The sequence below is a fragment of the Rhinolophus sinicus genome, chromosome 16 (assembly GCF_057876585.1).
Source record: "Rhinolophus sinicus isolate RSI-liver-muscle chromosome 16, RSI-T2T, whole genome shotgun sequence".
NCBI classification, from domain to species: Eukaryota; Metazoa; Chordata; class Mammalia; order Chiroptera; family Rhinolophidae; genus Rhinolophus; species Rhinolophus sinicus.
Genome location: NC_142516.1, coordinates 148,469,322 through 148,495,504, shown reverse-complemented (window position 1 = coordinate 148,495,504; position 26,183 = coordinate 148,469,322). Strand labels below are relative to the sequence as shown.

At 43.0% G+C, this 26,183-nt stretch overlaps 1 protein-coding gene and 1 long non-coding RNA gene across 2 annotated transcripts in view; one reads left to right on the top strand and one right to left on the bottom strand.

Moving 5' to 3' along the window:
- Nucleotides 1–11,126: 11,126 nt before the first annotated feature.
- LOC141571017 (uncharacterized) lies at nt 11,127–21,102 on the bottom strand. The gene is made up of 3 exons (XR_012495470.2): nt 20,411–21,102; nt 12,209–12,308; nt 11,127–11,287 (listed from the first exon to the last, which is right to left on the bottom strand). It is a non-coding gene; the product is annotated as an uncharacterized LOC141571017 (long non-coding RNA).
- A 128-nt stretch (nt 21,103–21,230) lies between these two features.
- Nucleotides 21,231–26,183, top strand: part of UBAC2 (UBA domain containing 2) — a 157,532-nt gene continuing 152,579 nt past the window's right edge. Inside the window, exon 1 of the mRNA XM_019756915.3 lies at nt 21,231–21,645. Coding sequence (XP_019612474.1) covers nt 21,615–21,645 — 31 coding nt within the window. The 5' untranslated portion in view covers nt 21,231–21,614. The remainder of the gene's footprint in view (nt 21,646–26,183) is intronic.

The window sequence follows — 26,183 nt, the reverse complement described above, 5'->3', positions numbered from 1 at the left end:
AGATGTAAAACCGGTTCTGTTGGGTACTTGTTACCATCACTACAGAACAATCAATTTTTTTGTAGGTTTGTGGAAACTTTTGAATTCTCATGTATAATATGTGGAGCTCTCTCTCCAGCCATTAAAAAATCTACCTTATCCACCACAGCAAAGACTGCCAATTGCCTACCTAATATCCACTCTCCCCTTCCTAACAGAACCCTGTTTTTGTTAAGGATAGCAATATATCTAATATACCAATATATCTAACAACTGCATTTCCCACACAACCTTGCATATGGCGTTGACCACGTGACACCATCCTAACCAATGAGATATGAGCCGAATCACTGGGTGCTGCTTCTGGGAAAGCACCTTCAAAGGGGTGTGGAGTCAGTGGACATGGCCCTTTTCTCCTTACTGCCTGGAAAGGGGTCACAATGTTTGTGGGACAGGAGCCATTTTGAATCCATGATGGCAGAGAGAGAGAGAGAGACTGACCCTGAATATGGTGGAGCTATCATATCGGCTCTGTGCTGCTTGTCTCCTGACTTGGAGTTACGTGAGAAAAAATGAACCTACCTCTGGTACAGCTACTGTGAGTTGAGTTTTCTGTTATGTGTAGCCAAATCTATTCCCAATTGATAAGCCTGTCCTTCTTTCTTCCTTATCTCTTCACTTCACAATAGTATCAATGTCCTTATTGCATAGCAGAGCGCTCAACACACTACATAAAACAGTCAATATATGTTAGTTGAGTGTGTAATTCCCAGATGATGTTTTATGTGCCTCCCAATATTGGGCAATAAGAACTACAAAACATCATCTACAAAGTAATCCTGCCAAAATTATTTAACCTGAGTCTAAGCATGAAGAAACTGTCAGACAAATTTGGCATGGGAGAAAATCTAAAACAACTCACCTGGGGGCCGGCCCGGTGGCTCAGGTGGTTAGAACTCCATGCTCCTAACTCCGAAGGCTGCCGGTTCAATTCCCACATGGGCCAGTGGGCTCTCAACCACAAGGTTGCCAGTTCAACTCCTCGACTCCCATAAGGGATGGTGGGCAGTGCCCCCTGCAACTAAGATTGAACACGGCACCTTGAGCTGAGCTGCCGCTGAGCTCCCGGATGGCTCAGTTGGTTGGAGCGCATCCTCTCAACCACAAGGTTGCCGTTCGACTCCCGCAAGGGATGGTGGGCTGTGCCCACTGCAACTAGCAACGTCAACTGGACCTGGAGCTGAGCTGCGCCCTCCACAACTAAGATTGAAAGGACAACAACTTGACTTGGAAAAAACGCCTGGAAGTACACACTATTCCCCCATAAAGTCCTGTTCCCCTTCCCCAATAAAATTTTTTTAAAAAATTTAAAAAAGAAAAAAGAAAACAACTCAGCAAAAAAATTAAACACCAAGTTGAGAGGGGGTATTATTCTAGATTAAAAGAGACTGAACAGAGGAGATCCAAAATAGCAGAGTATATAAACACTGTGCCTATGTCCTTCTGTGAGCAAATTAAAATTACAACTAAATTATAGAACCATCAACCTGGAGAACCATCTGAAGTCTGGCTGAACAGAACTTTTATAACTAAGGATATAAAGAAGCCGTGTTGAGACTGGTAGGAAGGGTGGAGACTCGGAACTGGCTAACCCCAAACCTCCTGTGTAGTGGTTGAAAACCAGAAGGGATATCTCAGCTGCAGAGGTTCCCCCCAGATGAGTGATAAATCCCAGCCTCACACCAGTCTCCGCAGCCTAGAGTACTGGTGCCAGGAAGAAGAGCTCCCACAACATCTGGCTGTGAAAAACAGTGGGGATTCCAATCATCCGGGTAGGACAGAAGGCTGCGGGAAACCCTGCTGTCCTCTTAAAGGGCCAGCATACGGACTTTCTCACTGGTAGGCACTCACTTTGGGCTCCGGTGGAGGGACAGTAACTCCAGGGTGTCAGAGACATACAGGGAGCAGACTCAGTTGTGCTGCTTCAGGTTAAGGCTAGAGGACAGTCACCATTTCCCTGGGAGGAGGTCCTACTTCCAAGTAACCGGCAGGCAGGCATCATCTTTTCTGTGTTGAGCCCACCCCATATGCTTACGGCCAAATCTGAATCTAACTGGTCTGGTGAGTTCTACAGCTCTGCCCTGCTGACTCACTGGGATCACATCTAACCCAACTCCCCCAACGCTGGAGGCACTTTCTCCTAGAGCAGCCAGCCCCACCTGCATTGCATGCTTTCTTGGAAAACAATCAGAGTCCAACAGACCCCAAGTGGGTGGTGACTGGCCTCTGTGTGTTCTGTGACTTTTGCTGAGTAGCTTCAGGCTCAGCACTGTCACCAAACCAGAATTTACATTAACATGGTAACCACAACTCTTCCCGCTCTGGTGAGTCCCTGGGACCCTGCCTCACCCAACTTGTGTACTACATGAGGCTTTATCAGTGGCTGAGCCATCAGGGAGATGGCAGGTGGTAGTAGGCCTTGGGGTGTCCTGGCATTTTGCAGAGCTACCCTAGGCCTGGTACTGGTAGCAGACACCCTCAGTTCACAGCGTGGCCTCTCCCACATGCCTCCAGGGTTAGCAGAGGCAACGAACAACCGCGGATCACTTTGTAGCTCTTACCAGGTAGTCCCCGTTTGGTCACAGGCAGTGGGTGACTTGGGCCTGCACTGGAGCCCTTCGCTAGAGGGGCCAGAACCAACATATTTTGGAGGTTGGCTTCAGACCACAGCAGAGCATGCCCAATTAGCCCAACAAGTGGCACACGTTTTAAAGGGTGGTCTCAACAGGCATTGGAGTTCACTGGGGCAAATACCACTCAGTGGGGTAAGAGCCCCCACCCCCACAGCAGCCCATAAGCTGTGGATGTGGCCAAACCCCACAGCTAATCAGTCTAAGGGTCAATCCCACCCACTGACCTGTCAATAGTGTTCAAGGCTCAAATATAACAAGAAGGCACACACAACCCACACGAGGGACACTCCTGGTGCGGGTGACCAAGGAGAATGTGCCACTGGGCCCTACAGGGCACCAACAACATAAGGCCACCTGGCCAAGACTGGGGGATGTAGCAGGTCTACCTAATACACAGAAACAACAGAGAGGCAGCCAAAATGAAGAAACACGTAAATGAGTCCCAAATGAAAGAACAGAAGAAAAATCCAGAAAAAGACCTAAACAAAATGGAGGCAAGCAACCTACCAGATACAGAGTTCAAATAAGAATGCTCAAGGAACTTAGTGAGAACTTCAACAAAGAGATAACAAACATAAAAAAGGACAGAGAAACCATAAAGAAGAACCAGTCAGAAGTGAAGAATACATAACTGAAATGAAGAATTCACTAGAAGTAATCACCAACAGACTAGATGAAGCAGAGGGTTGAATCAGTGATTTGGAAGACAAGGTAGCAGAAAACACCCAATCAGAGCAGAAAAAAAAAAAAATCCAAAAGAATGAGGGTAATTTAAGAGGCCTCTGGGACAACATCAAGCATAACAACATTCGCATTATAGGGGTACCAGAAGGAGAAGAGCGAAAGCAAGGGATTGAGAACCTATTTGAAGAAATAATGACTGAAAACTTTCCTAACCTGGCAAAAGAAATAGACATATAAGTCCAGGAAGCGCAGAAAGTCCCAAACGAGATGAATCCAAACAGGCCCACACCTAGACACATAATTAGAATGAGCATGGCAAAGGTTAAAGACAAAGAGAGGATCCTAAAAGCAGCAAGAGAAAGGCAACTAGTTACCTACAAAGGAGCTCCCATAAAATTGTCAGCTGATTTATCAACAGAAACTCTGCAGGCCAGAAGGGATTGGCATAAAATACTCAAGGTGATGAAAAGTGAAGACCTACAACCAAGATTACTTTACCCAGCAAAGCTATCATTTAGCATTGGAAGACAGAGAAAGAGCTTCCCAGACAAGAAAAAGCTAAAGGAGTTCCTCATCACCAAACCAGTATGACAAGGAATGTTAAAGGGACTTCTTTAAGATGAAAAAAAAAATCAAAATTATGAATGATAAAATGGCAATAGCTACATATCAACAATTACTTTCAATGTATTAGGTTGATGCAAAAGTAATTGCGATTTTTTTTGCGAAGTTGGGGTAGCAATACTTATACCAGACAAAATAGACTTTAAAACACAGGCTATAACAAGAGACAAAGAGGGACCCAGTAATCCCACTTCAGGGTATTTATCTGAAGAAACTCAAATGTTATTTCAAGGGGATGTGTGCATCCATATGTTCACTGCAGCATTGTTTACAATACCCAACACATGGAGGCAGCCTGGGTACCTGTTGATAGATGAATGAATAAAGAGGAGGAGGTACATATCCACAATGGAATATTGCTCAGCCAGGGAAGGGAATGGGTTTTTGCCATCTGCCACGGCATCGATGGACCTGGAGGGTACAGTGCTGAGTGGAGTGTAAGACAGAGAAAGACAGATGCAATGTGATTTCGCTTATATGTAGAATCTAAAGAACAAAATAAACAAACAAAACAGCAACAAACTCATAGGTATAGAGAATATATTGATGGTTACCGGGGGGAGGGGTATTGGGGATGAGTGAAAAAGGGGAAGGGATTAAGAAGTACACATTAATTGTTACACAGTGATCATGGGGATGTAGGGTACAGCATAAGGAATATAGTCAATAATATTATAATAACTATGTATGGTGCAGATGGGTACTAGATTTGTTGGGGTGATAGATGGGAGGGGGTCGGGGCGCAGGATGAAAAAGGTGAAAGGATTAAAAAGTACAAACTGATAGTTACAAAATAGTCATGGGGACATAAAGTAAAGCACAAGCAATATAGTCAATGATATGGTAATAACTATCTATAGTGCCAGGTGGGTACTAGACTAGTCAGGGGAAATATTTCTTTTTTTAAATTTTTTATTGGGGAATATTGGGGAACAGTGTGTTTCTCCAGGGCCCATCAGCTCCAAGTTGTTGTCCTTCAATCCAGTTGTGGAAGGCGCAGCTCAGCTTCAAGTCCAGTCACCGTTTTTCAATCTTTAGTTGCAGGGGACGCAGCCCACCATCCCATGCAAGAATTGAACTGGCAACCTTGTTGAGCGCTCACGCTCTAATCAACTGAGCCACCTGGCTGCCCCAGGAATTATTTCTTAAATTATACAAATATCTAACCATTATGCTGTTCACCTGAAATTAATATAAAATAATATTGAATGTCAATTGTAATTGAAAAATTTTAAATGGGGGGAAGGTGAAGGGAAATAAGAGGTCCAAATTTCCAGGGATAAAACAAAGAAGTCATGGGGATGTAATGTACAGCATGGGGAATATAGTCAATAATACTGTGATAGCATGGTACAGTGTCAGATGGTTGTTGGACTTACCATGGTAATAACTTCTTTAGGTATATAAAGGTTGAATAACTATGGTGTACACCTGAAATAATATAATATTGTATGTTAGCTATATTTTAATAAAAAATATTTTTAAAAAAGAAAAGACATGAAAGAGACTAAACAAACACAACAACCAAATGCAATGCATGAACCTCAATTGAATCCTGGATCAAACAACAAAAGATATCCACATCATCCAGTACACTCACATTTACCTGCCAGAAATCCTGAAGGCATCCACACGGCGTGTGTGGAATAGAAAAGGCACTTCTCAGTCAATCCCCTGACTCAACCCCACACAGACCACTCAGAACAATAGAGAAACTGGGAGAGTTGTTTACCCCCCAAACTCTCATGTAGCTGGGATATAGAAATCCAGGAGTTTCTTTCAATTCAAAGGATCAATACACCCAGAGAGGCTTAGGAAAACTCTTAAATCTATCAGAAATGTTCCTGCAGAGAGTGACAGCTATTGTAACCAACACATCTTAATCCTGCCACAAGACCTGGAAGCCACCGGGGATGTTCCTGGGCAAGATGAAAACCTGGGGAGCCTCACTAGGTGTGAAGCAAAACTCAGCCACTGCTGCCACTTGCCATAATACAGTCAGTGAGGTGCCAGGGCTGAAAAGAGGGGGCATGCTGCGAAACTCGAGACTGCACTGGAAGCATAAATAACCACTGTGAAATGACTTATTGAGTGGGAGAGAAGCTGGGGCTCCTGAGTAGTGTCAGTGAGACCGTGCAAGACTAGAGAACCCACTAGAGGGCAGTGGAGTACAGCGGTTACAAGCACGACTCTGAGAGCCCAGGTGAGTCCTGGCTTTTCCACTTAGCATATACCATTTCCCCGAAAATAAGACCTAGCTGGACAATCAGTAATAATACGCCTTTTGGAGCAAAACTTAGTATAAGACCCGGTATTATATTATATTATATTATATTATATTATATTATATTATATTATATTATATTATATTATATTATACCTGGTATTTTACTATATATAAGACCCGGTATTCATTTTTATTTTTATGAAATTTTATTTTATTGGGGAAGGGGAACAGGACTTTATTGGGGAACAGTGTGTACTTCCAGGCCTTTTTTTTTCCAAGTCAAGTTGTTGTCCTTTCAATCTTAGTTGTGGAGGGCGCAGCTCAGCTCCAGGTCCAGTTGCCGTTGCTAGTTGCGGGGGGGCACAGCGCACCATCCATTGTGGGAGTCGAACCCGCAACCTTGTGGTTGAGAGGACCCGCTCCAACCAACTGAGACATCCAACCAACCAACTGAGACATCCGGGAGCTCAGCAGCAGCTCAGCTCAAGGTGCCGTGTTCAATTTTAGTTGCAGGGGGCGCTGCCCACCATCCCTTGTGGGAGTCAAGGAATTGAACTGGCAACCTTGTGGGTGAAAGCCCACTGGCCCATGTGGGAATCGAACCGGCAGCCTTCAGAGTTAGGAGCATGGAGCTCTAACCACCTGAGCCACCGGACCAGCCAAGACCCGGTATTCTATATTATATTACAATATATTATCCCTGGTCTTGTATTATGTTATGTAAGACCGGGTATTTTATATCATATTATGTTATGCTATGCTATGCTATGCTATGCTATGCTATGCTATGCTATGCTATATTATACTATATTGTATTATATTATATTATACTATATAAGACCCGGTCTTATATTATAGTAAAATAAGACCGGGTCTTATATTAATTTTTGCTCCAAAAGACGCATTACAGCTGATTGTCCGGCTAGGTCTTATTTTGGGGAAACACGGTAGGTGACCTAAGGCCAGTCACAACCCCTCTGAGCTTCAGTTTCCTCATTGGTAAAACGCAGATGAGAACAATATCTACAACAGAGATTTGTTGTGGATAATACATGTGCCTGGCATATTGTAAATACTCAATTACTATTAGCTATTATTATCATCCACTGAAATATCATACTCACAGAAAAACTAGAGGGGAAGGCTGCCCATGAACATACATACACACCTGGGGTTGGGTGGGGGCAGCAGACCAAACGAGGACACAAGCACATTGGAACTTATGAAGCAAAGCCTGGAAAATACTGCTCATGAAGATGAGTTGAGGAATGAATCACTATGGAAAGATGGAGACCTGTGATACATCAGGGTAGGGGTCGCCCACCCATATCTTCCAACTGTAACTTTTGTTTAACTCCTTTAATTTTTAAATTGTGGCAAAACACATATATAATTTACCATCTTAACAACTTTTAAGTGTATAGTTGAGTGGCGTTAAGAATATTCACATTGTTGTGTAACCATCACTACCATCCACCTACAGAACAGTTTTCATTTTGTAAAACTGAAACTCTGTACCCATTAAACAACAACTCTCTATTCTACACACCTCCAGCCACGGTAACCACCATTCTATTTTGTCTATAAATTTGACAACTCTAGGTGCCTCATATAAGTGAAATTGTGTAGTATTTGTCTTTTTTGTGACTGGCTTATTTCATTTAGCATTCGAGTAATGTCCTCGAGGTTCATCCATGTTGCAGCATGTGTCAGAATGTCCTTCCTTTTTAAGGCTGAATAATATTCCATTACATATATATAAATATGCCATGTTTTATTTATCTACTCATCCTTCAGGGGACACTTGTAACACTTGTTTAGTTCCTTTTGAAACAGAAGGTCCATCAAGCATATTCTGGAGGAAGTTAAGCAACCAAGGGAACCAGTGGCTGACCCCTGGAATGAGGAGAAACCTCCAGTATGGCAGGGGCCTAGGAAAACAAGAAATGATTTGCAGACAAGGGAGGAAAGAAATTCAGCCACCGTAGAGACTCACGTGTGTATACAGTTCCTAAATGTCACTCACACACTTGAGGGCTTTATCACTGCCTCTCTGCTCCAAACCCATGCTTCTCTACTTGGCTTTGTGATGCTGGGCTGAGACCGCATGCTGGGCTTTACCAGTTAGGGGTGCTACAGGAAGGCTGCAAGCCCCGAGGAAGGAGGAAGGACATGCAACCTCCTTTCTGCTTGTGGTTCCTCTGAACAACACCTCTGCACCCACGAGGGGCAATGCCTTCCTGTAGCGGCAGCTGAATCCAGTGTTCAGTTGTTCCCACACTTGCAAAGACAGCTGCATTTTCTCCCTGACCATCACCAGCTGGCCAGAAGACCCTTCCCAGAGGTCTGGGTCCTCTGCCCATGGCACCACTCCTGTACGTTGTAGGTTTCAATAATTCCAGACACTTGCCTTGTTTGACCAGCCCGAGAAGTGGTAGCCGCCTCCTTGGTGATATTTTTTTTTGGGGGGTGGGGGAATATACAAAATTTATTTTCCAACAGTCAGCATCAACAGGTAAAACTACAGGGATCTTTCCATAGATCATACATTCACAAGGCATTATTAGCGTAACAGTGAGAAAGCCTCCGGTGTGTTCTCTGTAACAATATCCTCCGTGATATCTTGAAGTTCTCTTTTAATGTTCATGTAGTTAACAGTTCTTTGTATATAGTTCTTTTTCAATTATTGCTGTGGCTTTTGTCTGTTGACTGGATTCTAATTGATACACCCTCCAACTGCCATTTCAAACCGTTAATGCCCTCTCAGGCTGCATGTTTAACCCCAGACTCCCCAGTCTAGTAAGGATGACCGGCTTCCTGTTCCACTGAGAAAGTTTAAGCCATCACAGGTGACCTCAAACGTGCCGCCCCCACCACTTAGTTTATAAAAATTTCTGTAGCCAATTTCCTTTTCTTCAGTCTCAGAGGATAAAGCATTTTATTCCTGTTTAATTCCAGATCTTCCATATGTGCTTTTGAGCCCAGCCCCACCCTGACGCCCATCATGTCCCCGGGACCCTGCTCTGTCCCTTATGCAGGTCCTCTCCCAATTCTTAACATGCTCTTGTCTAGTCTCTGGGGAGCTGACTAAGGACAGATAAAAGGCTGGTAGATTCTTCTCCTCCTGTCTCCGGTTAACCACATACATATTCTCCCCCCGCCCCAAGAATGCTCACCCCCAAGTCTGAATTTCCAGACAAGCTCTTCATGCCCAGCATCCAGCACAGCACCTGGCAGGGAGGAGGCAGGGAAGTGACACTCAGTAAGTGTTTGCCGAAATGGACAAGATAGAAAGAGGAGTCAGTCTTTACCCGATCGCTGAAGGAATCAAAGACTGGGTGGGATTCTGCAGTTTGCAGAGCTCCCGGCACACCCTTCTGCCACATCTCTCACAGTGCAGTCCTTGGACCAGAATCGCTTGGGGAGTTTGTTAAAATGCTGACTCAAAACCAGTGTTGAGGGTGGTATGTCAAAGAGACCCGGGAGCCAACTGAAAGAGCTCGTGGTGGCCAAAGCTGGGACAATTAGAGCAAGAAAACAAATTAAGTAGTACATATTGGGTTATAACCCAAAGTACAAAATAAACACTCATTAATCCATAATGATATAAATAAATGGTGGAATAAATAAATGGAGGAGAAGGGACAAATCTCTTGTGCAGAGGAATTCTAAGTAATTTATATAGATACTTTGTCCTCAGAGAGGTGAAACATAACTCCTCCCTGAAGTGTGGGCTGCACGTAGTGACTTCCTTTTGAAGAGGAGAGTATGGGGCGGGGGAGTAATTTTACAGTAGAGAAACCTAACACTGCCTCAGCCAGGTGACCAAGGTCAACATAAGCAGTGACGAGTCAGGTTGATATTATATACACTTGATATGATGTGATGAAAATGGCATTTTACCTAGTGATCTTCCTTCCAACAATCCATAACCTCAATCGTATCATAAGAAATACATCAGACAAGTTCCAATAAAGGGATACCCTACAAATGACCTAACCAATACTTCCCAAAACACTCAAGGTCATTGAAAACAAGGAAAGTCTGAAAAACTGTCACAACCAAGAAGAGCCCAAAGAGACATGACTTTAGTTCATAAAAATGGATCAATATTGGTTTACTAATTGTGACAAATATACCATAGTAACGTAAGGGGTAGGGTTTATGGGGACTCTTTACACTATCTTCTCAATTTTTCTGTAAATTGACAGCTTTTTTAAAAAATAAAGTTTACTAAAAATGTTTGGTTTTTAAAAACGCAAGTTCCTGGGACTTGCCTCCAAATCTCAGGTCACGAGCCTCAGGACTCTGCATTTTAAACAAGCAGCTCAGTGGTTTTGTGCTTACTGAAGTCTGGAAAGCAGCATCGCAGAGAAGCTCTGCTCAGAGATGTAGAGACTCCTTGCTTACTGTGGTTTGGACCCCTGCCACTGTGCTGCACAGCTGCGGGGTCACTGTGATACTGTGTTCAATTTACAATGTTAATGGCACCCCCTGAAGCCGTGGAGTGGGCACGGTGCACAGTTGTCTGCTGCAAGCCTTCGTGCAGCATTATTTTGATTGGTCTACATATATCAATATGAGCCAACATTTAATAGTTGAGAAATTCTTCATTAAAGTCCAAAGCTCGGGGCTGCATTTCTATTATACATCCTCCACTCCCTCACGGCATTCCAGCGTAGAGCTGAGGACTGGCTCAGCTCTTCAGTTGGGATGTGTGCTGATTAGTTCAAGACATTGTCCAGCATCTCCTATTGTCCCTGCTACTTTAGGGGCTGTTGTTATGCCTGTATTGTTGGCTTTTCATAGAAAAAGAAAAAGTCAGTTCTTTGTATCTAGGTCACTATCAAAAGCGGGAAAATGAAAGACAAATCAAAAACTGAGAGAGAACACATTTATTTGTGTAAGTGGGAGAATATTACTGTGTGATTAATGTGCCAGCGAAATGTGTCTGTTGATTGCTCATGGCCAGCCTGCTTCCCTCAGAAATGGTTCATCTGCACACTTGAGTGTGGCAGGCCCCATTTGAACCTCAGGCCAGCGCGAGAAGCTGCAGTGATAAGCAGACCAGAAGCGGATCCTGCAAGAAGGAGGAAGAGAGAGAATGAATCTTCTCTCTCCTCCGTTTCAGCACACCCTGAGAACACCACAGAGGGAGTAGCTTGACCTCCCAAGAATCAGGATGTGGTGGAAGTAAGCTAGAACCTGCACTTCTGGGTCCTTCGTCATATGGCATGATCGCACGCTTCTGGTTCTTTGGTCCTAATTACTACTTTAAAAACAAACTGTCTTATGGGGTGGCCGGATGGCTCAGTTGGTTAGAGTGCGAGCTCTGAACAACAGGGTTGCCGGTTCGATTCCCACATGGGCCAGTGAGCTGCGCCCTCCACAACTAGATTGAAGACAACAAGCCACAGCTGAGCTTCTGGAGGGGCAGCCGGGTGGCTCAGTTGGTTAGAGCGCCAGCTCTCAATAACAAGGTTGCCAGTTCAATTCCCACATGGGATGGTGGGCTGCACCCCCTGCAACTAAAGATTGAAAATGGCAACTGGACTTGGCGCTGAGTTGTGCCCTCCACAACTAGACTGAAGAACAATGACTTGGAGCTGATTGTTTCTGGACAGTGTTCCCCAATATTCCCCAATAAAAAATTAAAAACAAACTGTCTTATGAGCATTCTGGCACAAAGAAACAGACTCAATTTTGAGAACTGTGTTAGACTGCTTGCCAATGTTCAGAGTATAATTATTAAATGCTAATAATAAAAGCAAGAACTTACTACAGGCAGGACCTGTGCTTAGTGTGTTTTTAAGATGATACAGAACACACAGCATACAGTAACAGTCCACAAATCATTTCTGTTAAAAAGAATTGCTGATAAAAGCCCTGACCTTTTCAGATTTGGCATGATGGGTTGTTAACTAGAATTTATGGAAACTATGGGGGAAAGTTTGTTCTGCTGTGAATTTTCTTGGAATAATTTTTTTTTAATGATACCTACCTTTTGTCTTAAAATCCAGGTGGATTATTTTCCTTATCAATCCAACTCTGGGTTGCTTGGCAGATGGTGTTAGCGTCTCTTTTCCCTTCCTCTAGGAAATCTAAAATAAGAGAGTAGACCTTGTTAGTTACCATCACAAATGTATCACGATCAATGATATTTAATGCCTCTATTTTACGTGTGGAGTCTCATACACCATTTAAACTCCATGGTGTAAGAATAATGCGGAAAATTGGAGAGGATTGAAAAATAAAAATGATCAACGTGTTGAAAAGTTACAGAAAAATTTAATATGGAAACAGAAGGTTGAAGGTGTTTGAAAAACTCACTTCAAAGAGAATAACAAATCTGGAGGGTATTGAACCGATTTTCTAGTTACCTGGTAGCTGTAGAGCAGGTTTGGTTAAAAATATTACACTAAGCAACCGCAAGGGAAAAACATAGGAGCATGAGCACCAGAGATCAAGGTTATAACCAACGAAGGGCATGTTTGTGTTGGAAGAATGGGAGGAGCACAAAGGCAGTGGCTTGTTAAAAAGGAAACTCAGCCGGATGGACATATGGTCTGTCCAAGGTCAGTGTCAGGATGCCACCGCTATTGTGGGCGTTCCTTCCTCCTTGGAGTCTGATCCCTTCATGCAGTGTCCACCTGAGACCCAGTCTGTTGGTCTGGCATCTTTGCACAGGGGAAAATCTCCTTGGCCTGCACACGAAAACACACTGCTATCAGCTGGTTCAGAAAATAACAACCCGGGTTTCTATTCTTTCATATCTTTTTAGCCATTGGTGGGGCACTCATTGCTGAATAATTTCCTTATAAATAAATACTCCAATCCCAGCAGGTCTAAGGATATAAATAATTGCCAAATCAGAACAATCACCTCACTTTTTAACCAACCTCAGTTTTTCTACATGTATACTATCACTGAAACAAAGCAAAGGAAAATGCCAAATCCCCTTATTTATGCAGTTCTACCAGTAGACTTTTTGAGACTGTCCTAGAGCATAAATTATTTTACAATGGTTTTGGAAATCCATATTTGGTAGGGAAGGGGGAGTGGAGAGGGAGAGGGAAGGAAGAGAGGTGGCGTTGTCTTGAAATGTACCTGGGGTTTATTTTAATCAGGTATGGTACGATGACAGACATGGAGACAACTGCCTTTCAAGAAAAGTGTATTATCTTCAATTCTCAAGGGGAGGAAGCACAGCAAACCACACAGGGCCACATGGGGAAGCAGCAGGGTTAGTCAGGAGGCTGGAGTGAGGAGAGAGCACAGCCCAGAGTCTTTACTGTGCTTTCTTCAGGGATGCAAGGGCAAGGAAGGGTAGGCAAGTTTGAGCAAGTTTAGGATTGAATAGTTTGAATGATTTTGGTGGGCTGTGAGCTATAAGTGTGAGCTCTAGTTTTCTGGTATTTGGCCCTGGGTGACTTAGGAGAGGGGAATGTTGACTTGGTGTGTGAGAGTTAGACGAAGGAGGCAGTTGGGAGCAGGAGCCCAGGATTAGTTGGTTTGCATATGAAAGGCAGGTTCACAGGAAAGTTGTTTACTGTCTCTAGGAATTAGCTGGCCCTGAGCGGGTCAGTCTCTCCAGGACCTGGGATGCCAAACACCATAAAGTATAGAAAATAAAAAACACGACTAATACAGGGTCTGGTGTTCCAGAACCAGATCTGAGTGACCTCTGTGAAGGCTGAGGGCAAGTCTAGTCAGGCACGCTATACACTCAACCTGGGTTGTGGTGTAACTGACAACAGGGGGTTCCTGCCAGGGCACATGGTGACAGGCAGGTCATTGCTCCTCGGAAGGGGGTGGGATGCTGTATTAGGGTTCTCCAGAGAAATAGGATCAGTAGGATGTATAACTACATATCTCTATATAGCCACATATTTCTCTATTTCCCATACCTCTCTCTCTCTCTCTCTCTCTCTCTCTCTCTCTCTCTCTCTCTCTCTCTCTCTCTCTCTCTCTCTCCCTACCTATCTGATTATTGATTTATTTTATGGAATTGGCTTATGTGATTGTGGGGGCTGGCGAGTCCAAAATCTGCAGGATAGACGAGGAGGCTGGAGACTTGAGGAAGAGCTGATGCTGCAGTTTGAGTCTGAAGGCCATCTGCTGGCAGAATTCCCTCTTATTCAAAGAAGGTCAGCTTTTTACTTAAGGCCTTCATTTGATTGAATGAAGGTCCCTTTTCTATTATGAAGGATTGTCTTAACAACCTCGTGGGTTACTTGGGCTTCTTTTAAAACATACCATAGTCTGGGTGGTTTAAACAACAGAAATGTATTTCTCACAGTTCTGAAGTCTGGGAGTTCCAAGATTAAGGTGGCAACTAATTTGGTTCCTGGTGAGAGCCCTCTTCTTGATTTGTAGATGGGTACCTTCTCGCTGTATCCTCCCACGGTGGAGAGAGAGACCATTTTTCTCATGTCTCTTCTTACAAGGGTACTAATCCCTTTCCTGAGGGCTATACCCTCGTAGCCTTCTTACTTCCCAGAGTCTTTGCCTCCAAACCCCATTTCATTGGGGATTTGGGCTTCAACATAGGACTTTGGAGTGGGGATACAAACATTCAGTCCATCGCAAGAGTAATCTGTTTTACTCAGTCTGCTGATTTAAATGTTAATCTCATCTAAAAAAAATACCTTCATAGCAACATTGAGATATACTTGATCAAATATCTGGGTATCGTGGCCTTGCCAAGTTGACACATAAAATTAACCATCATAAACAGTGTTAGTGGACTATAAAAGGAAGAAAAAAAAAGTCTAGGAGCACAGGGCATGCAATGCTCCTTCATTGGAGTATGAGTGGCCACTGGTTATCTCAAAAATGTAAAGCCCACCCACTTGTCAGACCTGGGGGAAGCAGCAAATGTGGCTTGATGCTGCATTTCCTGATTCATCTCATTCAATATATAAATAGCTATTAAAGCCCTACTGTGTGCCAATCACTAAGCTAAGACTTCAAGAAATGAAGATAAAGACAGGGCCTGCCTGAAGGTGAGCGAGGAGATAAGCAATTACACAATGACTACCATGTAGTGTGTACTTCCTTTGAAGAGGAACCCCCAAGGGCAAAAGGAGCTCAAAGGCATGGCGTCCAGCCACCATCACAGAGCAGTGGACTGGAACCTCTCAAATGCCTCTTATCTCATGTCAGAATTGGCCCTAGTGACTGGACCACAGGTTCATCTGCTGAGGAAGTTGAAAGTGAGCTATGCCTGTGGGGAGCGGTTGGTGATGGAGGCTGGAGCCAGGTAAGTGAGTGACTGAGAGACTCTCCTTATGCTGGACAAATGAAAAAACAAATCCTATGAATTATAAATATTTGAACCAATGGAATAGTCTTCCGGAATATGTATGGACAAATTAAGACAATTAAAAGTTTCTGTGTCTCCTATTTATAAATGCTATACCTAAAAGCAAGGTATAAGAAAATGTGTTTATCTTATACATCTGATATGCAATTTTGAAAATTACCTACCACTGCATTGTTTTTATTCACATTAGGCTATTCAGAACCCAACTACATTTTGGCAAATGTTATGCATGGGATAAATGGCACATATCTAGTCTAATGGTTCTTAATTCTAGGAGACCCAATTCTCCCTTTTATAACAAATCTTCTGTAATTCTACCTTTAATAACCTAAATGAAACTCAAAGAAAATATGCTATGCATACTTTTAATAATCAATATAACACCCTTACTTTGACATAAAGAAACAAAGGAAAGAAATTTATCATAAAATAATACATAGATCTGTAGGTGTTTGGGTATAACCACGCTAGAACACACAGTGCTTGCATCCACTTGTAAATATATTAGTTTGTATATAAGTAAGAAGCTCAGAAGTGATGCCACACAGGATATAAAGAAAAATTAAAGAGCAGGGGAACTATGCACAGCAGAATAAAAACTAGCGTAGATGAGTTCGTACATGTGTGGTACCAACAGACCAGACATGTTTGTATATGACATGAGAAAGAGAAGTAACCTTAACTTAGCCTCCAAGAAAGAGCAGATGGTCAGAGTAGAGAAAATGAGGAAGTTAATTGTCTCACAAATGTGACAGGCTCTATATGAGTGGCTTAAAAATTACTTCCCTATGTTTTGAAGGGGTAGTGATGAAGTCTGACAGAAAACTGATCTGTTCTGAAATCCCACCACATGTTAGGGCGTATGTTCCATCTCTAGAACGCAGACCCTGGAGACCACATCCTTTGATATGTGATGGGAAACAGAAATGAATCAGAAAAAAAAAAGCTTTAGAGAAACGATGTGTTGAACTTCTAAGGTGGGTACTGGAGGAAGACTGAGAAGAGAAAAAAAAAAAAAAGCAAACCAACCCCATCACTTCCCTAAAAACACCCCACACCATAATTTCCGTGTGTAATTTTCTTGGCATAGCTTTCTTAGTGTGCTATGCAAACCGGAACCAGGATGGTGCAGGTGATAACTGCCAGTGCCCTGAGTCAGGGCACAGTCTCCAGCTGCAGCTCTTTGCCTGCGGGCTTGCCCGGCCATCAGAGCCTCTGCCCGCTCACGTGGAAGTGAGGGGAAATTACACCGCTCGAGGGTAGCCCTCAGGGATTGATGGGAGACAGTGGATAACTACCCCAGCGGCCTTGCCCTATGGTCGATGGCTCTGTAGCCCTGACGCCAGTTGCCCACAGTGCTAATTTGATCATTCTTCTCTACTATCTTTCATCCTTCCCTTCCCTGTCTCACTTCCTCCTTCTCACACTGGTCTTTTTTAGGACCACTTCTACCCAAACTTGAAACTTTGTCTCAAATTCTGCCTTTGGGGAGACTCGAACTAAAACAGATGGTGATAATCTGAAATATTTTTTAACATTTGATCAATATAATTTAATAAGGTTCTAATTTTGTTCAAAGAAATGTCAAGTACTGTTACATTTTGTCGCTTTTGCAGGTATTGTTCCACTGCACTGAAACCCTTTCCACCTAAATACGCAGTTGGAAACACTATAATAAATAATATAGCTCCCATGTTAAAGAAGGATGAACGAAAGTCTCAGCTGAAGCCAAACCTTTATGTAGATTAAATGATATTTTTTGTCCCCCAAATTATGTTCTATCTCAACGTTTCCTACAAACATTGGCTAATATGTTGCATCATTTTCAAGTGGATTAATCACCTAATGTGTATAAATCCACACTGATCTTTAGACCTAATCATTATACATGTTTAAATAGCATCAAAATTAGCAGTGTAATTCAAAACCAGCATCTCAGACCTAATTTTATCTGCGACAAATAAAGAAACTATGAAAATCCTGGGCAAGAAAGCTCTTAAAATTATGTAAATTTGTTGAAAATCTCATGACAATCCTTACTCTTTAATAATATCAATCTCATTTGCTTCCAATTTAAGGACTTCATTTAACATTTCTGATACATATGAAATATGTGTCAAATCACTTCATAATATTTTGATGCCATTGTATAATTTTTTTATTGATTGAAACAAAAATTTCATGTTTGTATTAAATAAGTTAAATATTTTACAACAATTTTCATTGGAATGCCATTTTATTCTATATGTAGGATCAGAAAAACTCCTTTTCACAGTCACTGCAAAGATTACAAAATAATCTTTTATTCAAGGCATAAATTTAAGTTTTATTACTAGCACTGATAGCATTCATTGATTTGTGAATCTTTCACTATGACTTTTGGTGACTGAGTGTGTCAATGAATCATTCAATGACTTGCGACCATGGCTGTTGGTACTTTTGTTTACTAACCCATGTTACTAGCTGACCATGGTTGCTGCTCTGTCTGTTGTACAATGATATTGAAAAAGGAAAAATTTTTTCCTGTGAAATAACTCTTAATAATTTCAAATTTTCACAACTCTTGCATCCATTGTACATATGGAAATAAATTTTCTGCTCAATGTTTCTATTCCAATGAATCTTACATTTGCAGTCAGCAAAGCTTTATTATACAGGTTACTTCCATTCACTTGCAACAAACATTCTTTAAAGTGTAAATTTTTTCATAGCCTATTTTTTACCGTTTTGGATTTCTTATACAATATTATTACTCAACAGAATGGAATAAATCATTTAAATATTTTACTCTCATAATAATAACCTAGTAAACATAGCTAGTAAAATTAATATTTCTCTTATATTGTTTGTATTACCACAGATTGCTATCATTGTGCTATTCTGTAAGAAATGATGCTTTAGATCCTTCATATTAGATTTTTTTAAAAAATTTAGGGACAATACTATGATTTTCAAACTTTTCTTAATTCCCTGAAGTTTCTATCTTTGCCAACTCTATCTTTTTTGATAAAATTCACTTAATCTTGATGGGTTCATCTAGATGAACTAGAAAAAAAATGTCAGTATGGACACTTTCAATATTCAACTGAATATTCTCAGCACCTTTTCTTAATATTTAACATTACAGATACTGTAGTATTTTTAAAAATAAGAGCTAAATTAATATATCTCTGTGAATGATACAGGATCACTAAGAATGCACCAGCCATAAATGTAAAGCGATACTGGTGATTCAAATGCAATATTCAGGGTTGTGTGTTGCTTTGACTTGGTGAACAATTTTTGACTAAGTTCCAAATAACAAGCAAAACAGTATAATAGTGGTATTTCTGGAAAATTCAGCATGAATTAAAACTGCGAAGCACATGTGCTTACGTGTAAAATGGAATTGGTTTTAGATTAAAATAAATACAAACAAGCTTTTACCTACGTAATAAACATGAGATGGGAGACTCAAACGTTGGTTAAGAAAGAGAACAATTCTTTTTCGGTGAAAGGATTGTGTCTGGCATCACTGGACCCAAGTATGATATCCCCCAATTCACTGTGACAATCAAAACTATGCTTACGAATTTCCAAAATGCTCCCTGTTCAGTAAACATCTATTATGAAAGCTATGAAATTGTTAAAAAGAAGTAACTACTCTTTAAAAAATTTCCAGACCTATTTTCTCATGAATATTACTTTCATAGATATTATAACCCGAAAGTGCATTTGAAGCAGTATGAAGGCTGCTTTATCCAAGGATTGACCATCAATACTAGTCATCGTCTGATTCCTCTAAAAGGTTGCTGATAGATTCCTGGGAATGTGGAAAGGAGCTCATCCATCAGAATATGGAAAAGGATATGGCCTATAAACTTAAAGCACAGTAGCTGTCATCTGTTCAGAACTCAATACTTTGGAAGTTTATGATTTTTATTTTTTGTTCTTGACACCTCTACTACTTAGTAATGTTCAGAAAAAATCCAGTCTACCTCTGTTATATGAAAGGAACACTGTGCTAAAGGATTTATAAAAAATACAGGAAAGGCATTGCCATTGATGTTTGGTCATCAACCTTCTCCCAGGACTCACCTGGAGATTTTCCTTTTGGTGCCAAAACCTTAGAGATGCTGTGTTTTATTAAAGGAAGACAATGCCTTCACACCAAGAGACTCAAAACAGGTTAGGAAACAACATTTTGTAAGACACATTCCCTTCCCGCTAAGGGTTCACTCTCTCAAGCCATCGCTATTACCCCAATGTAGAAAGCAGATTCAAACAGACACAGCAAGGCAAACGATGATCCCCAGTAATTGAATTAGTTCTCCATAATACAATCTAGAGAAGAGACAAGGTGTAAATATAGGCAAGGACAATATAAATGATATACACTAAAAGATCTGAGACTGTGTGATAAAGGTTAGATGAATTACACTAGTATAGGTGTGGGGACAGAACCAGGAGGGCAGTTTCCAGGCTCTTGGCCTCACGTGGAAAGGTGCTGGCTCAGGTAGTAAATGGCCACCAACTGTGATTGGATGGCCATCAGCTGTGGCTGGGTGGCCATCAGCTGTTACCAGTGAGCCATTGGCCACTGATATAACTGCTGTGGCTACGCTAGCAAGCGGTGGAGTGTTGATTGTTGATCCTGTGGCTCCTGCTTCCTGCGTCTCCAACCCAGCCGCCAGCGAGAATATAGTGGTATGACTCCCCTACTATGGCTCCGTGGGTGTTCCTTTTTGGCCTCCCCATGTCCTGCATTCTTATGTGGGGAGCAGGAGCTGAGACCCTGCATGCCACCCTGTATGACAAAAGCGTTTCTAAACTTCTGCACTATTGACATTTTGGGCAGGTTTTTTTTTTTTTTTAAATAAATAATAACCTATTTCTCACTGTTCTGGAGGCTGGAAGTCCGAGATGCAGGCGCCAGCATGCTGAGGTGAGGGCCCCCAGGTGAGGATATGAGATGTTGCATATCCTCACATAATGGAAGAGGCGGGCAGGAGAATCCTTTATTGTGGGGGCTGCCATTGCAGGAAGTTTAGCACCATCCCTGGCCTCTGCCCATTACATGCCAGTAGGAGCCCTCTCCCAATTGCAACACCAAAAATGTCTTCAAATATTGGCCTCCTCTGGAGGCCAAAATCACCCCCTGTTGAGAATCATTGCACTAGTGCTTCTCAGTCTTCACCTGCATGCAAATCACCTGGGGGTGGGGGGCGCTTGTTAAATGATGATTTAGTAGGCCTATCCAGGGCAGGGTCTGGCGCTGCCCAGTCCAAACAAGATCCCAGGTGATGCCCATGCTGTCTGTCCAAGGACAGCACTTGCTTCTTGGAGGACAAACCTACAGCTTTCTACCAGTCAACATGTACTGCTCCTCAGAGTACAAAGTAGATGTGCACAATGTATAGATCATGGAAGATAAGTTCAAGCAAGGACTACATACCATATTATCATGCCTTTACTTAAGAATGTTTGTTGAATTGAACATAAATAAGCGAAAGGTTTGATTTTTGTCTTTTTTTAAGCTTCAGAGCGCTTTATGAACTCGTTTTAGCAATTCTCAAACCACTTGGTTTGGGGATCCCTTCACTACTCCTCAAAATAGTTGAGGCCTGGAAAAGCTCTGAGGTACTGCCCCGAAGGCCTGAGCATGCGTGGACAGCACCCAGGGACAGGTTAGAGGTCACAAAGAAACGTCCAGCGCATTCCAGAAGAATCTGCCGCCATCTCGGCTCCCCGGGGGCATGCAGGCGGCGCTGGGCACTGGTGTGCAGCTTCCAGGAGTTACACCTTTGCTCCTCCTACACGATCCCATTCCTTTTCCAAAGGGCGCCAGCGCCCGTCGGAAAAACCGAAGAGGCGGAACCTCCCGCTGAGGACGCACTTCCCTTTCCAGGCAGGAAGGGAGGGGGCGGACGGAGCGGTGAGACCTACAGGACGCGCATGCGCTCTTCACAGGCGGCCCCTGGAGGGGAATCGAGTTGCGGGATTCACCGCCCCGCCGGGAGTGCGCCTGCGCGGTCGTGGGGTCCCTCCACCTCTGCTTCCCCTCCCACTGTCCCCCCGCCGGGGCTCCGGGTCAGGCGGGACCATGTTCACCAGCACCGGCTCCAGTGGGCTTTGTGAGTATCGGCCGCCGCCATCCTGGCTGTACCCCACACGCCACACTGCGCACCTCCTTAAGGAGGCTGGAGGCAGCGGGGGCCTTCGGGTTGCAGGACGTTTGGGGGCCGATCCTCCATCCCGGCGCCCACACCTCTCGGTGCTGCCTGCCCATGGGGGGCGGCGGGCACCGCCCCCACCTCAGCCTGCGGGGGCGAATGGGGACTGAGTCCCGCCGCCAGCCCTGCCCCCTCCACCTATCAGCCCCAGGTTCGATGCTCAGGTGCCCTAGGGACTGTGGCAGGTGGGCAGTTAGCGTCAGGGTGGGGCCGGTGGTGTCCTGGCCCGGCCCCTGTCCTCAGCGGTGCGTGTGCCAGGCCCAGAGGAGCGGCCGTCCTGCTGGAGGCGAGGTTGGCAGCCGGCCCGTTCCTAGTCACCTTGCTCCATTCATTTAGGCTAACGAGGGACCAACGGGCTCTCCCTCACGTGTAAAAGTGCAACCTCTGGTTCAACAGCTGATCTCAGGTCTACTTCGATTTCTGCCTGTCAGTCTCACGTAAGAGTTTTTAGACAAACGAAAACTGATCAAAGTACTTTAAAGTGGAAGGAAGTTAGGAAGCCGTGTGGCAAGAAAGCGCGGACCTTAGGGTTCCATGTTGCTAGATACTTGACTTGAGTGTCAGCGGTGGTCAGCAGATAGAGGGCAGCGATGTACCTAGATCGCCTTTTTAAACAACTTTTTCTCACTGAAATTGTTTAATTGACTTGTAGTAAGGCGTACTGTCTGTTAACTAAACAGTACTGAGATTAGGCACTGATAACAGCCCACAGAGAACTGTTTGAACAGCTATAATTTTGCAATTGCTTGTCACACTGTTTAGCTCATATATTTATACATGTGGAGTTAATCTTGCCAGAGTACAAAAGCAGTTGACATATGCAAATATTAAGGGTCTGTTGTGAATGTTTGGAACGTTTTTTTGAGAATACATATATTAGTGTGAGAGTTAGTCTCAGAGCCACAGGCACACTTATAAATCTTCCTCACTTCTCAACTTCTCAGGTTTTGAAGTGGGCTTAATATATTTATGATTTCCCTTGTTTCATAATTTGATTCATGGCATCTTTCAAGAATTGGACACAGAGTAAATTACAACTATGTACTACCTAATTAATTCTGCCCAAAACTACCTTTGGGTAGAGAACATTATGACTGTTGATAAAACTGACAGTCAGGAAGGTGATGGCATTTTCACACAGTGAGCCATACACTGGTGGATATGAAATTAATGGTAGAGTGCTTCAGTTTATTTTCTTTCAGCATTTTGAGCTATCCTTCCTTGCTGACCAAAATACATATGAAAAGTTAAAAAGGCAAGTGAAATCTGTTGCTGATTACTGTGTTAGCCTATGGGCAAAGTATATAAAATTTGATACATGGTGACTCTGGGTAAGGTAATACTTAATTATCTGTGGCACAGGGTGGATGAATATTGAATTCTAGGAACCAAACTGTTTCGCAGGAAGAGGCTTAGGCCAAGGGCTCCTCCTTAGCTTTCTTGCCCTGTTTCTAAAATAAAGTATCTGCAGTGTAAGTTGATGGGATGGCCATTCCTCAGAAGATCATATCTTATGTGCTCATTTAACAAATATTCTGGGCATCTGCTGTGGGCCAAAACTTGTGCTAGGTGCTGGGAATGCTACATTAAACAAGTCTTGGTCCCAGTGTTTACAGTGGAGTTTACGCACAGTTTTTCCAGGACTGGTCTTTTGGCAAGTCCGGGTGTAAACAGTTAACCTGCTTTAAAATTTTTCTTTGCAAGACTAGAGGGAAGTGATTTTCTTTAGATAGGAAGTATGGCTCTTTGGTTAAGTTAGAGTTCTGATCCTGGTTAAGTATCCTGATAAAGAATAATCTGCCTACTTCTGCCCCCATGGGTGGTGAATTAGGTTCTCTTTTTGAGAGAAGAATCTGCCATTTCCTATCACCTGCATGTTTCCCACATTTTGTGACTAGTAGGTAATGATATTTTAGTGTTATACTTGCTTACCCCTTCCTTTATCCATTCAGCAAGTGTCTGTTGAGTACCCATGTAAGCCACGCACTGTTTGTGTACAGAAGGTAAAGTGGTAAGCAAGATAAAGGAGACCAACATCAAACAGGTTAACAAATAATTAATGTGATTTCACATAGTGATAAGCGTCGTGAAACAAAGTACGAGGGTAATGGCAGGTTATGGTGGACTACTACCTTAGCATTTGTGGTCAGGGAGGATAACTGGGAAGGTGACATTTGAGCTGAGACCCCAATGGTGAGAAGGAGCCAGCCATGTCAGAGTTTGTTGGAAAACATGCATTTTTCAGAAAGGGAACTGCAAGCACAAAGACTCAAACAGGCACAGCAGGGCATTTTCAAGGTACTAAACAAAGCAGGGGCCACCAGGGCAATAAATCAAGGGAAGGGCATTTGTGATCAAGTCTTTGAAACTATATTGCTGTTTGCCCAGTCATACAATGATGACTGGTTAAAAATGTGTAGTAAAGTGTTCATGACATATTTTACATTCCTTGCTTATAGATCAATGCTACAAGTCAACTTTGTGTAATAGATTTATCATTTATTACATTTATTAATAAGTGTTCCCATTACTTATTCACATTCTAGTATATTCACTATGTAACAGTGGACTCAACCAACATTAATTTCACCTCTAATGTACTCCATGTATAGTTCCCACTGAGACAAGGAGTTCAGTGTCTCTTGGGAAAAATTTTCAGAAGAAATGAAACAACTTATATACTTGGTGCTGTGGGTATTTGAGGAGTTGGCATGATGGAGGGGGAAAGCACAGTTGTTAAAGAAAACTTGTCAATGTAGGCAGTATTTGAGTTGATTTTTGAGGAATGAGGAAGAGTTTGTTAGATATACAAGTGGGAAGAGGTTCTCCATGAGGGCCTAGCCTGGGCAAGGCCTGGCAAAGAGGCAGGAGGTAATGAATTTGAGGATTGTTGATTACAGCTGGAGTGAGCAGTTCCTAAGAGATGTGTGATGAAGTCATCTAGAGGGCAGGTGAGAAGAGAACTGAGGACAGAACTTGAACAAGGAGAGGAGGAGGAACCTGGGAAGAAGGCTGAAGAGTGGCCAAGATTCCTCCTCTTCAGTGATGTGGACAGGAATGAAAGATGGAGCAAAATCTGAGACGGAGAAGCAGGTTACGATGTTGAGTACAAGTCAAGAATGCTTCGCGTTGTCACAGGAGGGAAGACGGGAGAATATTGGCGATGGGAACCATGTTTTCCATATGCTGTCTGTGTCCTGGCTGCAAAAAAAAAAGCAACTGTGGAGTTTTCTGAGTGTCCCGATTCCTGGGTCCCATCCCCATGGAGTCAGATTCCGAAGGGCTAATGTAGGTATCAGATGTCATCCCAGGGAGATTCGAATGGACAGACAGATTTCGGTCAAGGCAAGAGGGTGGCCAGCAGGTGAACAGTTAGAGGGAGTTGCTGAAGGCCCCAGTACTTTAATTACTACTACTTTAAGTAGCAGTGAGAATGGACAGGACTGAGAAAAAGGATGCTAAAGATGTGTAAGTGGGTAGATAGTGTCAATAAAGTTGGTGGAGTGTGGGAGAGAAAGGTGTTGAAGTGACTTTGGGGAGCAGATGTGTTACCGTGCGACTAAGACAGGTAATGCGTTGAACGAGGCTCATTTTTGGGGAAAGTGAGTTCAAGTTTGGGCATGTTTCATGTTGAGAGGTCTGTAAAGTCCAGACGGGGATACCCAGGAGACTTAGAGAGAGGGAGCTGGACTGAACACGAGTAGTTAGGTGAGTTGTGCCGTGGATGTGAATGAGGACAGTAGAAGCAGTGCGTCGAGTTAGAAGGGGGAGGACAGAACTTTAAGCAATTCCAATATTTAAGGGATTGCAAGAAAGAGGAGACTGCAGAGCAGGCAGAGATGGGTGTTTCTTCAGGGGAAACCTGTCTTCTGCCTGCAGTCCAATTTACTTTGCTCTCTTGTGTTGTAAACAAACTCCCACGGCTTCTTCACTGTGTTTCATCACCATGAATCTGAGCGCCAGACTCTTGATCCCCTCATTGTCTCCAATTTACAGCCCATTTCTAGCATCTTTTATATCCAGCCTGGAACCCATAGTTAATTCCCTGAGTTGTGTTTTCTTTTTTTTTTTTTTTTTTCCATTAAATTTATTGAGGTGACAATTGTTAGTAAAATTACATAGATTTCAGGTGTACAATTCTGTATTACATCATCTATAAATCCCATTGTGTGTTCATCACCCAGAGTCAGTTCTCCTTCCATCACCATATATTCGATCCCCCTTACCCTCATCTCCCACCCCCCACCCCCCACCCCCCTTACCCTCTGGCAACCCTGAGTTGTGTTTTCATCAGGACTCTCAGAACTGGTGCTTCTCTCCTGCTGTGCTCATCTAGCAAATTGCCCTCCTCGTACTAATGTATGGTGTCTAATCCAAGCAAAATCGTGCACGATTGCTGTTCCATTGCTTGGACTTGGTCATCTCCCTATGCTCTTCCC